Genomic DNA, 12,922 nt, shown 5'->3' on the forward strand with positions numbered 1-12,922 from the left:
GGGAATTGGATGTGGGGCAGACTGGCCCAATAAAACCCCCCAGTGTGCCCAAAAATAGAGCAGGCACCTCTGTATGAAGGAATTATATAGCAGATGACAGCTGACATGGTAGTGGAACTCGTCATTTTGACACACAAGACAAGTTCAGGCAGGTCTTTTAATGCTGACAGAGAAGACAGGTATACAGTGCTATGAAAAGCACCACCTGTTTTATAATACCAGCCTCCATTTCAACATTTCACGATGAAGGTTTAATGCAAATGGTCATATCTATATATGAAAAACCTTAACGTGATGAAAAAGGACAACAATGACTTTAATGAGTAGTAAAATATGTACAGTCTAGGGTGTTGTAGCACCATAAACACTGTACAGCTCCTGTAAAAATACACAAGATTAAAATAAAACAGACAGGACAGAACTCATATAAAAAAAAAAAAAGAAAAAAAGAAAAAAAAAGAAAACGCGGAATTAATAAAAATGATTAAAAATGGGGGAATGATTAAAGCGCATTTTATATATAGAATGTAATAAGGTAAATATGATTATAAAAATCATAAATAAAAATACGGATTTATATATATATATATATATATATATATATATATATATATATATATATATATATATATATATATATATATATATATATATATATATATACACTACTTTTCAAAAGTTTGGGATGAATTTTTTTTTTTTAAGAAATGTTTATTTATCAAGAAAACATTTAATTGATCAGAAGTTACATTTATAAGTGTTGTAATATACACTCACCGGCCACTTTTTTAGGAACACCTGTTAAATTGCTTGGTAACTCAAACTGCTAGTCAGCCAATCACATGACAGCAACTCAATGCTTCTAAATGGGGTGAAGATGACTTGCTGAAGTTCAAACAGAGCATCAGAATGGGGAAGAAAGGGGATTTAAGTGACTTTAAATGTGGAATGGTTGTTGGTGCCAGATGGGCTGCGCTGAGTATTTAAAAAACTACTGATCTACTGGGATTTTCACATTCAACCATCTCTAGGGTTTAAACAGAATGGTCCGAAAAAGAGAAAATATCCAGTGAGCGGCAGTTGTGTGGATGAAAATGCCTTGTTGATGTCAGAGGTCAGAGGAGAATGGGTAGACTGATTAGAGATGATAGAAAGGCAACAGTAACTCAAACACCCACTCGTTACAACCAAGGTATGCAGAATAGCATCTCTGAACACACAACACGTCGAAAACCTGAAGCAGATGGGCTACAGCAGCAGAAGACCACACCGGGTGCTGCTCCTGTCAGCTAATAACAGGAAACGGAGGTTACAATTCACACAGGCTCACCAAAATTGGACAATAGATGATTGGGAAAACGTTGCCTGGTCTGATGAGTCTCAATTTCTGCTATAACATTCAGATGGTAGGGTCACATGAAAGCATGGATCCTTTCTGTCTTGTCTCAACGGTTCAGGCTGGTAGTGGTGTAATGGTGTGGCATTTTTTTCTTGACACACTTAGTACAAATTGAACATCGTTTAAATGCCACAGCCTACTGGAGTATTGTTGCTGACCTTCTCCATCCCTTTATGACTACAGTGAACCCATCTTTTGATGGCTGCTTCCAGCAGGATAATGCACCATGTCACAAAGCTCAAATCATCTCAGACTGGTTTCTTGAACATGACAATGAGTTCCCTTTACTCAAATGGTCTCCACAGTCACCAGATCTCAATCCAATAGAGCATCTTTGGGATGTGGTGGAACGGGAGATTCGCATCACGGATGAGTAGCCGACAAATCTGCAGCAACTGCATAATGTTATCATGCCGATATGGACCAAAATCTCTGCAGCGAGGAATTTTACCAACACCGTGTTGAATCTAAGCCACAAAGAATTAAGGAAATTCTGAAGGCAAAAAGGGTTCCAACCCAGTACTAGCAAGGTGTAGCTAATAAAGTGACCAGTGAGTGTGTATATACTTAATATAAATGCTGTTTTAGTGATTCTTAATATTCTACATTTCTTCCTGAAAAAATAGAAAATATTAAGCCACAAAACGGATTTCAACACTGATATTAATAAGAAATGTTTCTTGATCACCGAATCTGCATATTATAATGATTTCTGAAAGGATCATGTGACAAGGAAGAGTGAAAAATTCTGCTAATCAGCCATCACAGAAATAAATTACATTTTAAAATATATTAAAAGGCAATATATCTCACATTGCAATGATATTTCACAATATGACTGTTTTTACCATATTTTGGTCAAATAAATGCAACCATGGTGAGCATAAGAGAATTTTCAAAAGCATTAAAAATCATACTTATCACAAACAGTAATAATGTAATGCAATGGTACCTCAGCATAAAACTGTTCCACCAATGGCAGGGAACAGACAGGTTGGTCTCTGGATACATTGGGTTGGTATTCTGGTTGCATCAGTTGGACGGCCCTCAGAACCATTTCTCTTTCATCCTTTTTAAACACACAATGTCTGAACACATCATCCACGGACAGGCCATCCACTTCCATCTGCTGCAGACACCTGTGTGGACCAGAAGAGATATGAATATATGTCACAATAATGTGTATTTGAAGCTGAAGTACTTATTTTTTTCATTGTTACTTTCCAATACCAGATAAACATGGCCTTGCAATTGTGGGCTAACTCCCAGTTGAAGCCATTACTTCAATGTATTTGATGAACCAAAGGTAATTGCCCTTACAATGAAAAAACCTCAACGGTTTGAAGTTAAAGACATCTTAAAGATGTATGTGTTGCTTACAAACTCAGCATTTCGTTTCACAAGACTAGAGTGGTGTGTGGATTACTTTTGGAATTCAACATATATTGAACGAGTCCCAAATTTTGGACACATTAACATGAGAAAAAAAATGCCTCTCGCATATATCTTTTTATGCATGCACCTTGTGAGGTCAAGATGTCAAAATTCCCAGGTTTAAATCTATTCATTCCACACTGACACGTCCTCAAGATTGTGACTTGAAACCAAATGTGCAAAGAGGATGGCAAGCTTGGATTGCAGCGAAAAGTGCAACAACAGTGCCGCATGAGAGCTGAAAGACAAATTGAAACTGTGGCAAGGAGAACAAAGATAGAGAGATGGGTAAAAAAAAAGGCTCCTCTGGGGTTTGTAGGAAGAAGATTTCCACTGCACAACAGTGTTTGCCATCAGCTTACAGTGATCGATCACCCAACCAGCTTCCACAAGCCACCCTGCACCTGTCCCTCTGTGCTGTCACTATGTGGCATCATATTTGTCTCAGCAGTCACCTTTACAACTTCATATGCAAATACTTTGTACTAGGCTTCACAGATACACATAAGCCTAAAACAATCAATTAGATCCCTTAAAACAATTACACTGTGGTAGCAAACAATCTGCTAAAGATGAAGCACAGAGGGCACAGCTGTCTGATAGTTTTTAACACGTTTAGCAGATGCTTTCATATAGTTTACACAAGAAGTGTAAAAATGAGGCAAAAAAAGGCAGAAACTCTGGCCTCATTCTGTCAAGAAGCTGCCAATTAAAATGCAAGTGAGGAGGTATTCATCTGCTAAATGTTTCTGCCCGGAGATGAGAAGCACACAAAACAAATAGATGACCAGAGAAAATGACGCTCCACTGAGCTAATGTTCTTTAGATGAATGACCACAATTTGAATTTCTATTTTTGGACACGGTCAAGGCAGGCTCAGAATAATCCTATAGGGCTATAGATGAATGAATCGGCTCATGGACGAGCATATATATGAGCATCGTTTGAATTCACACGTTTCTCAGTTTAATCTGGAATCTTACAGGGGATATAAAGAGAATGCAGGAGTGTTTGTTACACACTATTTATTGCTCACTGCAACACTGACATCTAGAGACACAGTCTGAAACTGTCAATCCATTAAACAAGACACTCATATTGTTAATTCATATTTTAACACTCTACAACTGAATGATCATGTAATCGATCTACATTTCTAACTGTTCTAAAAGCCTTTCCGGGTATATACACATATAGCCTTTATCCTATATATTCACCTATATATGCATTTTCTCCTATATATTTACTATATATATATTAATGTGTATATATATATATATATATATATATATATATATATATATATATATATATATATATATATATATATATATATATATATATATATATATATTAGGGCCGGGACTTTAACGCTTTAATAGAGATTAATTAATTACACAAAAAATAACGCGTTAACTAAGATTAATTAATTACAGAAAAAAAATTCCCGCATTTTTAATAACTTATTTTTGCACCGCGGAACGTTTCTCACTGGATGAGTTTCAGCGGACCGATTATACTGGAGCACCAACTAGCGTTCGCATATCACCGCAGCAGCACATCGAGCCTCAAGTATCACCTCAACGCAAAACATATAGCAGCTAGCGTGGACTTTACACTTTATGTTGAACTATGTATTATTTTGTTGGTGCAACAGTTTATGTTGAACTCTTTATTGTTTTGGCCAAGGTTATTGAGAGTTGGACTTAGTATGTTATGGCCTCTGAAGCAACAGAGAGATGTTTTCTAATAGTCAGTGTTTCCAATGTTCTGAATGTAATTGACAGTATTGTGTTTTACTTGAAAAAAAAAAAACACTTTACAGAAGGTTTCAGCACCTATAAGCTTCCTGAATTTCTGAAATGTACTATTTCTAAATTGTTTCTAAATATGCTATTGCTACACTTCATGGCAAAAAATTGCACTGGTCTGCTAGACTTGGTTGAAATAAACAATATTTTGTTGCTTAAGCTTATGTATTCAGTCATTATTCAATGGTATACTATAAATCCATGTGAAAAAAAATTACTTCTCACTGTTCTCAGGTCAAATATTTATATGCGATTAAAATGCGATTAATTTCGATTAATTAATTACAAAGCCTCTAATTAATTAGATTAATTTTTTTAATCGAGTCCCGGCCCTTATTTATATATATATATATATATATATATATATATATATATATATATATATAGTACACTGAATGAATATATATATATGTACATTAAAAAAAGTAAGTGGTTACCTTTTAATGATCCATGTTTTACACTCAGGCATGCGACCCATGCACTCCAGAGCAGCACTGTAAGACTCGAGGTTGGGTTTCAGACCTGCTTCTTCAATCAGAATGAACAAGCGACTAATGTGATTGATGGAACCCTGTTCAGCACAGTTAAAAATGGCTTTAAACAGAGTGTACAGAACAACACTGAAACATATTACATATATACAAAAAAATTATTTTTTTTAAATGGCATGTAAGAAGATACAGGAGCAAGCAAAATACTGAAATATGTATAAAATAAAATGCTTTTAAAATGAAATATGTATGACTAAAAAGGGAAAAGAACAAGCAAAAAACTGAAAGATAATGATCAAAAATTTGACTAAATTTAGCAAGAAAACAAGAAAAGAAAAATTATTTTATATATATTTGCATCTCTCTTTTTACAAATTTTTGATACAAAAAATGAAATAATAATAAATAGTTATATTGCAGAAATATTGCACCTTTAAATAACTTATATATAATAAAAGTTATTTAAATATGCAATATTTCTGCAATATAACTATTTATTATTATTTCATTTTTTGTATCAAAAATTTGTAAAAAGAGAGATGCAAATGGTCAAAATTTTTGGCCCACATCTTCATTACAATGTTGTATGCACTGACATATACAATATATATATATATATATATATACAATATGTATAAAAAAATAAAGTTGATATAAAGAAAATGTAAAGATGCAAACATTCTTACTTTTTTGGCCCACATCCTCATTATGATGTTGTAGGCGCTGATTGACAAGTGCACTCGTTTGGATAACTGACGGTGATGAGAAAGTAGGCAGCTCTGAGCTCGAGCTACATCGTCAATGAAAACACACGCCTCCAAGTAACAACGAATTCTGAGCTGAGGATCTCCATAGCGGTTTCCTTCCTTATCCTCCAGAAGCTTTTCAGGAGCACTCAAGCTCTGCTGGTCCATTACATTGTCTACAATAAGCTCCTCTTTCTCATCAAATTCTTTATCTGCCAGTTTCTCTTGTGTAGACTTGCAGCCGTCTTCACTGTTGGAGATCTTTTGCACTCCTGGAAACTTGGCAACTGAACTCTCTGAGACTCTTGAAACCTTGTGTTTAGACTTTTTTTGCACAGCACAGACCTTGGAGTCTTCTACTTTAGTGTTTGTCTCACTTCTTTTGCCTGTTGTGATAGTTTTTGTAGATGTAGCAGGAAGCGTCGAACTACCTTTGCTGCTTTTGCCCACAACTGGCTTGTCGTGCATTCTATGTGAAGTTTGTTTTTTGTGATTAATCCACTTTTCATGCTTGAGTTTCTCCATCCAGCGATTTGCGTGAGGTTTGAAAGGCATGACACCTTCAGTTACAACTTTTTTGGCAGATGGCCCACTTTTATGCATTGCTGCTTTTTCTCCCACCAAGTTCTTTTGATTATTCCCAGGTGACGTTTTCTTTATTTTCTGCTGAACTTTGATGACTTGCACCTTTGAATGTTTGACGTCTACAACGGAGTCCGACTGCAGCTGTTGGATTCTGGCCTCAAGAACTGTGAAGATTATTTTAAAGAGAAAACTGTAGTGCACATGACAGTATTATGCATCTATAAAAAAGTCAACTTTATTGCAAATATTGTAACGATTAACATCTATTAATGTATATCAAGTTAAATAATTTCAAGTTGTATCTCAAATGCTTGATTGTTTCATTACATCGTAAACTATATTAAGACCCATTCATATATTTAAAGTTGGATATACAAATACATTCAGCACACTCACATAAAGCAATATAAGCATCAAAGATAAAAAATGCATCAAAACAATAAAAGTATAATACAGTTTTAAAATAAGTTCTTTAAACATTAGGATGTGTCCAGATTAATTACATTTTTTTCTGAGAAATAATTTATGTTGGTCATACTTTTTACCACGATTTACAATAAAAAAATAATAAATAATAAAATTAATAATAATAATAAATATATATACACACACATACAGTATACAAAGAGAGGGATTTATATTCAGTTTAACAAGTTTATATACAATTTCTTTGAATATTTTGAATAAGAATCACTAGATGACATTAACAGAAATTAACGCATTCTAATTTTAAATATTTACCAATCTTTGCTACTATTTTTCAAATAACTAGGTTTTATCTATTGATCAGCAATAAGTTTTTAATTAAATATATATTAAATATAGTATGATAACTTACCATTTTGTATATTTTAATAAAGGACAAACAAGGAATATTTAGACATTTTATTTTCACAAAAGCTATTTGAAACTTTAAACTAAACAACTTACTTGCATTTAACATGATTTCTATGCATATAAAATCACTTGCAAATGTTATTTGATGCAGACACCAAAATGTGACGTCTTGTCTTTGACCCTACAGCAAATCTTGGCTACATGAATATTAGTATCAGAGCAAAATCTATTTCTATCTATAAAAGCTATATTTTCACACAGCTCTATATATAAAGTTGATTATATACAATAATTTTATCTGCATACATCTGTAAACTCACATAATATGTATGCCCTATATAGCAAATCTTAATTGCTGGATTGTTTATATCATTGCAAAAAATAAACTATTCTGCTAAGACATGAAAATATTAAGATACTATAAACATCAGCATTGTACATTTCTGTAAATCTGCTATGAAAAAGTCTGCATTGTTAAAAATGCTACATAAATAAAACCGACTTAGCTTGAAATTAAAATCTGAACAAATCTAACCCAACCTAAAAACTCAATTTGACCTTAAAAATTGTATAAAATCAGTTGTTCTCATATAACATCAATGATATACATTAGATATATAATCATAAGGGGGGAAAAATTCATACCATCCATCAACTGGGACTGTTCCCATAATCTTTTCTTTGCATCGTCCTTCTTAGGGATGGCTGAATAGTGTCTTTGGTAAATTGTAGCCCATGTTTTGTCTGAGGAATGAAAGATAAAACGGTGACATAAAAAGTTTACCAACTCTACTGTTTGTGTTAGCTGCTGGAATGCAATAAGAGACATCCAGTACAACAAAGAATCGATACAGACATAATAGATCTAGATTAAACGGACATCAAAGAAAGACCAAACGTGCATCAAGAAGCAAAAAACATCGAATTGTTTGAACTGTCAGACCTTTACATTTCAAAGCATCCTTGTGACATGATTATAAATGATCATCAATGTAAACAAGTCAGCTCTTACTATTTTGTGTAGTGAACTTTTAAACGTACGTTTAAAATATAACGTTACCTGATATAAAACAAATGACAGTAACGTTAAAATAAAAAGACAGACTTGATGTGATGTGATTAGTAGGACAAGACAGATGACAGCAATAAAAATGTTTATCATTAACTTACCTTGTATTTGTCTCTCGACATTACTCCGTAATCTGAGACACAGGCGGCAATAATCGCCATTTAGAAATCTCCAAACACTTCTCTCGGCCGCGAAACCCCGAGTTAAGCCCGCTGAATATGCACACAGTCTCAATAGTGTCATGTTGTTGATAGTTTAGAGACACCGCGTTATCCCGTGCAGAAGGCCGCCATATTGTTCAGACTTGACTAGTTCATCAACGATACAATGAGCCCAGAACTCAGAGCGACGAGTAGATCGACCAAATTTCATCTTGAGGTAGGATTAAAGACCTGCTAGTACTGTACATCTCATATTTTATTGATATGTTGTATCTTATTTCATGTATTCATGTATTTCATTATTTACTAAAGTAGCATTTTTCGATTGGAGAAGGAACTTTTGTTTACATAAACATTTAAAATACCAAATGAAGAGATTAATTTGATTTAAGTTGTAAGATATTAAATTATTTATTTGATATCAAATGATATGCGATTTCAAAAATGCCTGTATTGGTAAGAAGTTGTACAGTAGATGGCAAACTTTGCCAAGTTATGTCCAGTTCAACAGGGGTCTCCAAACTTAAAGAGTTTTGCTTCAAGTTGCCTCAACACGCCATGTGCCATCTTTCTGAGTTCTATAAATATGCTATTTTCTGTGTGGTTGAGTGATTTAGGCATAGGTAATATTTTGTAATAATATGTGAATACATTGAATACATCTGAGGATGTGTGTTGCCATTTGAACAGACAAGCTGTGAGATGTTTGGCTGACTGAACTTGTCACTAATTACACCTTTGTATCATGATGGGAAATTGAAAATAAAAATAGATGATGTGAGTAACAAACAAAGTTGGGATCACTAAGATTTTTTAAAGAAATTAATACTTGTATTCAGCAGGTATGCTTTAAATTAATAAAGTAAAGACTTATATTGCCAAAAAAATACATTTCAAATGAACACTGTTCTTCTCAGATTTCTATTAATCAAAGAATCATTCCACAAAATATTAAGCATTACTAGTACCATCAACACTATTAATAATAATAATAATAATAATAATAATGTTTCTTGAACACCCTGATTCAGTGATTATTAATATATATATATATTATTATTATTATTATTTTTTTTTTTTTTTTTTTTTTTTTTTGCAAGATCATGTGACACTGAAAACTGAAAATTCTACTTTGCCATAGTGGAAATAAATGACTTATTTTTTTTTTATTTTTTACTGTATTTAAAAAAAAAAAAAATCTGAATAAAAAAATATTGTTGACCCTGCACAATTCTGACTTTGCTGAAGCCTGGAATTGAACTACTGGTTTCGTCTGGTCAGAGGAGAACTGGCCCCCCAACTGAGCCTGGTTTCTCCCAAGGTTTTTTTCTCCATTCTGTCACTGATGGAGTTTTGGTTCCTTGCCGCCGCGCCTCTGGCTTGCTTAGTTGAGGTCACTTCATCTACAGCGATATCGTTGACTCGATTGCAAATAAATGCACAGACAATATTTAAACTGAACAGAGATGACATCACTGAATTCAACGATGAACTGCCTTTAACTGTCATTTTGCATTATTGACACACTGTTTTCCTAATGAATGTTGTTCAGTTGCTTTGACGCAATGTATATATAAATAAAGCGCTATATAAATAAAGGTGACTTTGACATTGACTTTGACCCCAAAGTTCTGAACAGTAGCATGTGTGTTAATTAGGAGGGAAGAGAGCCTATTAAACATTTAATTAGCTCTCTGAAATGTATAAGTCAGTAAAACACATTTATATCAACAGTTCGATGGCAGTCATCTAAGCAATTTGTGCATATCTAGTAGGTGGAGATCAGACATTGTTTGTCGCTACGGTTCACAGGGTCACTTTTCTGACAGGCCCATTTGATGTTTCAAGCTCTGGTGTGACAGCCATTACTGGGTGACTGGCTGTCACCAAAAGTAGAGAAGAGAGACATTCAAGATCCTGATAATAACTCCAGCTAGGACAAGGCTGGTATTCTCTTGGACTCTGATATTCAGACTTCTCTGCACACCTATGAGAAAGGTGTGTTTCTTTGTTTTTGGAAGTAGGAGCTGCTTTTAAAATGTTTGATTAGCCAATGCTTCATCCTAGTATGGGTTGAAGTTTTGGAAAAAGGAAAGAAAAAATTCTCACTCTGATTTTAGTCCTCTAAACATATCATTAGTTTTCTGTATTTTACAACCACACTGAGAGGGTTAGTATACCCTCATGCAACACATGTAGGAAAAACTCTCCACACCTGTCAATACTAATAAGTCAATATGTTTAAGAATATCAAAATAATAAGAATAAAATAAATAAATATATAACTAAAATCCTCAGGGCACTCCAGTTAGTACCAAATATCTCCCACATCTGAGAAGCATCTCTCTTTGATTATCGCTAATGATGAAAGTTCACCGGTCATCCGGTCATATCTGGAATTTTTTTTTTTTTTTAAGTACCAGTCCATGTTATCACTCGTAGATCTCTGTCAATTATCCCAAGACTCTCAGGACTCAGGAGCTGTTGATCAGATAGACTGCTCACTTACAGTATCACTGATTTCGGCTACAATGGACAATGGTCACGAAGCAGGAAATGCAAATAAGCTTGTTGAAGATTGATCTTCAGTTGTGGCGGCAGTGGACAGATCCTGAATTAGAAACGGATGTTTATATAGGCGCCCGCACAGTGTGGCACTCTGGTTATCTCGGCCACCTGCGTTGGAGGAATCTAGCAGGAAGTCTTGTGGTTGATAGTATGTTGCATATCTGGAGTGTGATTGTGTGATTCATGCCAATAAGCCAATCATTCAGGAGCGGCAAAATTATCTAAGAATAACTAGTCCATATAATGTGTTATAGAAAATTTTTATTAAATAAAAAAATATTGGTAACTCTTGGAATACACCGCTTCAGTGTATTCAGATTTCAGAATTTTTGCTGGTGTCATTAATCATTAGTTATAAATGTCAACTGACCTCTGGCTGAAGTGAAATGGAGAGTTGGTGTTGGATGTGGGTGATGGAGGGGGACTGGAAGAGTCTCCGTATGTTAGCAGGAGAGAGAAAACAATTAATAATGGGAGCTATTTGTCGGAGCTTGTCGACGCAAAGAGGGAGGTCAGGTTTCAGGCCCTTTTGGAGGACTTTGATGGAACAAAACAAGCCTCATTACTGAGATATTATCTCTATTCATACACTTCCAGAGTTGACGGGACCCCGCTGGGAAAGATTAGGTTCCTTTCGCCAGTGAACATCCCACATGGCCGAACGTATTTTCTCAGCTCATGGTGAAACCGGCATAGCATGGCATCATGGGAGCTAAGCAGAAGCTTGTCAATCAAGATTAAGTTTCATGTTTTGTTTTGTTTGTTTTCCAGTTCATTAAGTACAGAGTTTTCAAAATCTGTAAAATGTTTAGCATTTAAGAAAACAAAAAGAAAGAAAAAGAAAGAAAAAGAATAATGTTCAAAAGGACTGGTAAGATACTTTTAATATTATGATAGAAGTCTCTTAAGCTTACCAATTTTGAATTTATTTGACTACAATTGAAAATAATTATATAAAAATATTAATATAAATATTAAATCACATGATTTTTAGCAGTCAAATTGCCCACCTTTGCCCACTTTTCAGTGTCACATAATCCTTCAGAAATCATTGTAATATTCACTGTTAGCCATGTTTAAGATTTATTGAATGGTTTAGAGCATGTCAGTTGTCCTGCTGTGTCCTGAATGAAGAGCTGTGTTGTAAACATGCACTGAGCTGAGGTACCAGTATTTACATGTTAGTTTAAGTTTATCATCACATCTGACATTCATGTGGGGACATGGGGACCGAACTTTGTTCTTGAGGTTCTAAGTGAAAAATCTTACAAAGAATTTAATTACCAACAATATCCAAGGAAGCGTGGGCTGATGTTAAGGACTTCTGGGGTTTTTGAGTGTGCTGTAGGGGCACAAGACTGTGCATACTGTACGGATGGGTTCTTTCTAAGATGTTATGATTTCTAAGATGTTATGAGCCGTTTTAAGAGCATTGCTATGTGGTTGCAGAGGTGTTTTCTGGTGTTTTTTTGTGGTCCAAATCAAAATAGTCCAACTGCAAGTTTCCATCTCAGGTAATCCAGCAATCATAAATCACATATATCATTACTTTAAAAAAAAAGGTAATAGCATACTTCTCCTGAATTACCTATGATCAGAGGTACTGTACTATTCATGTCTGTAGAAGAGCTCAAACTTTAATACTTACAGTTAGGGGTTTGTTAAAAGCCCTAATCTTAAGTATGGGCAAGTAATAGTTATTCTTGCCTCAGAAAGCTTCATTAATTAAAAAATGCATCCACATTTACAGCCTTTTCTCTGACTGTAACCAGCTGTACAAGCACGCAGAATGACAGTGATGGGCACTTTTCTGTGCCATCC

At 34.5% G+C, this 12,922-nt stretch overlaps 1 protein-coding gene across 2 annotated transcripts in view; it reads right to left on the minus strand.

The window, feature by feature from the left end:
• LOC127942599 (DNA-directed RNA polymerase, mitochondrial) overlaps window positions 1-8,747 on the minus strand; it is a 48,242-nt gene extending 39,495 nt beyond the window's left edge. The window contains exons 1-5 of one of the 2 annotated variants that reach the window (XM_052538423.1): window positions 8,474-8,747; window positions 7,949-8,047; window positions 5,822-6,630; window positions 5,082-5,215; window positions 2,352-2,538 (exon numbers count right to left, since the gene is read on the minus strand). In XM_052538423.1, the coding sequence (XP_052394383.1) occupies window positions 2,352-2,538; window positions 5,082-5,215; window positions 5,822-6,630; window positions 7,949-8,047; window positions 8,474-8,615 (1,371 nt within the window). In that variant the 5' untranslated portion in view covers window positions 8,616-8,747. The remainder of the gene's footprint in view (window positions 1-2,351; window positions 2,539-5,081; window positions 5,216-5,821; window positions 6,631-7,948; window positions 8,048-8,473) is intronic. The other variant, XM_052538424.1, reaches the window with a different exon arrangement.
• Window positions 8,748-12,922: the final 4,175 nt, after the last annotated feature.

Source organism: Carassius gibelio, chromosome A22 (genome assembly GCF_023724105.1).
Source record: "Carassius gibelio isolate Cgi1373 ecotype wild population from Czech Republic chromosome A22, carGib1.2-hapl.c, whole genome shotgun sequence".
NCBI lineage: Eukaryota > Metazoa > Chordata > Actinopteri > Cypriniformes > Cyprinidae > Carassius > Carassius gibelio.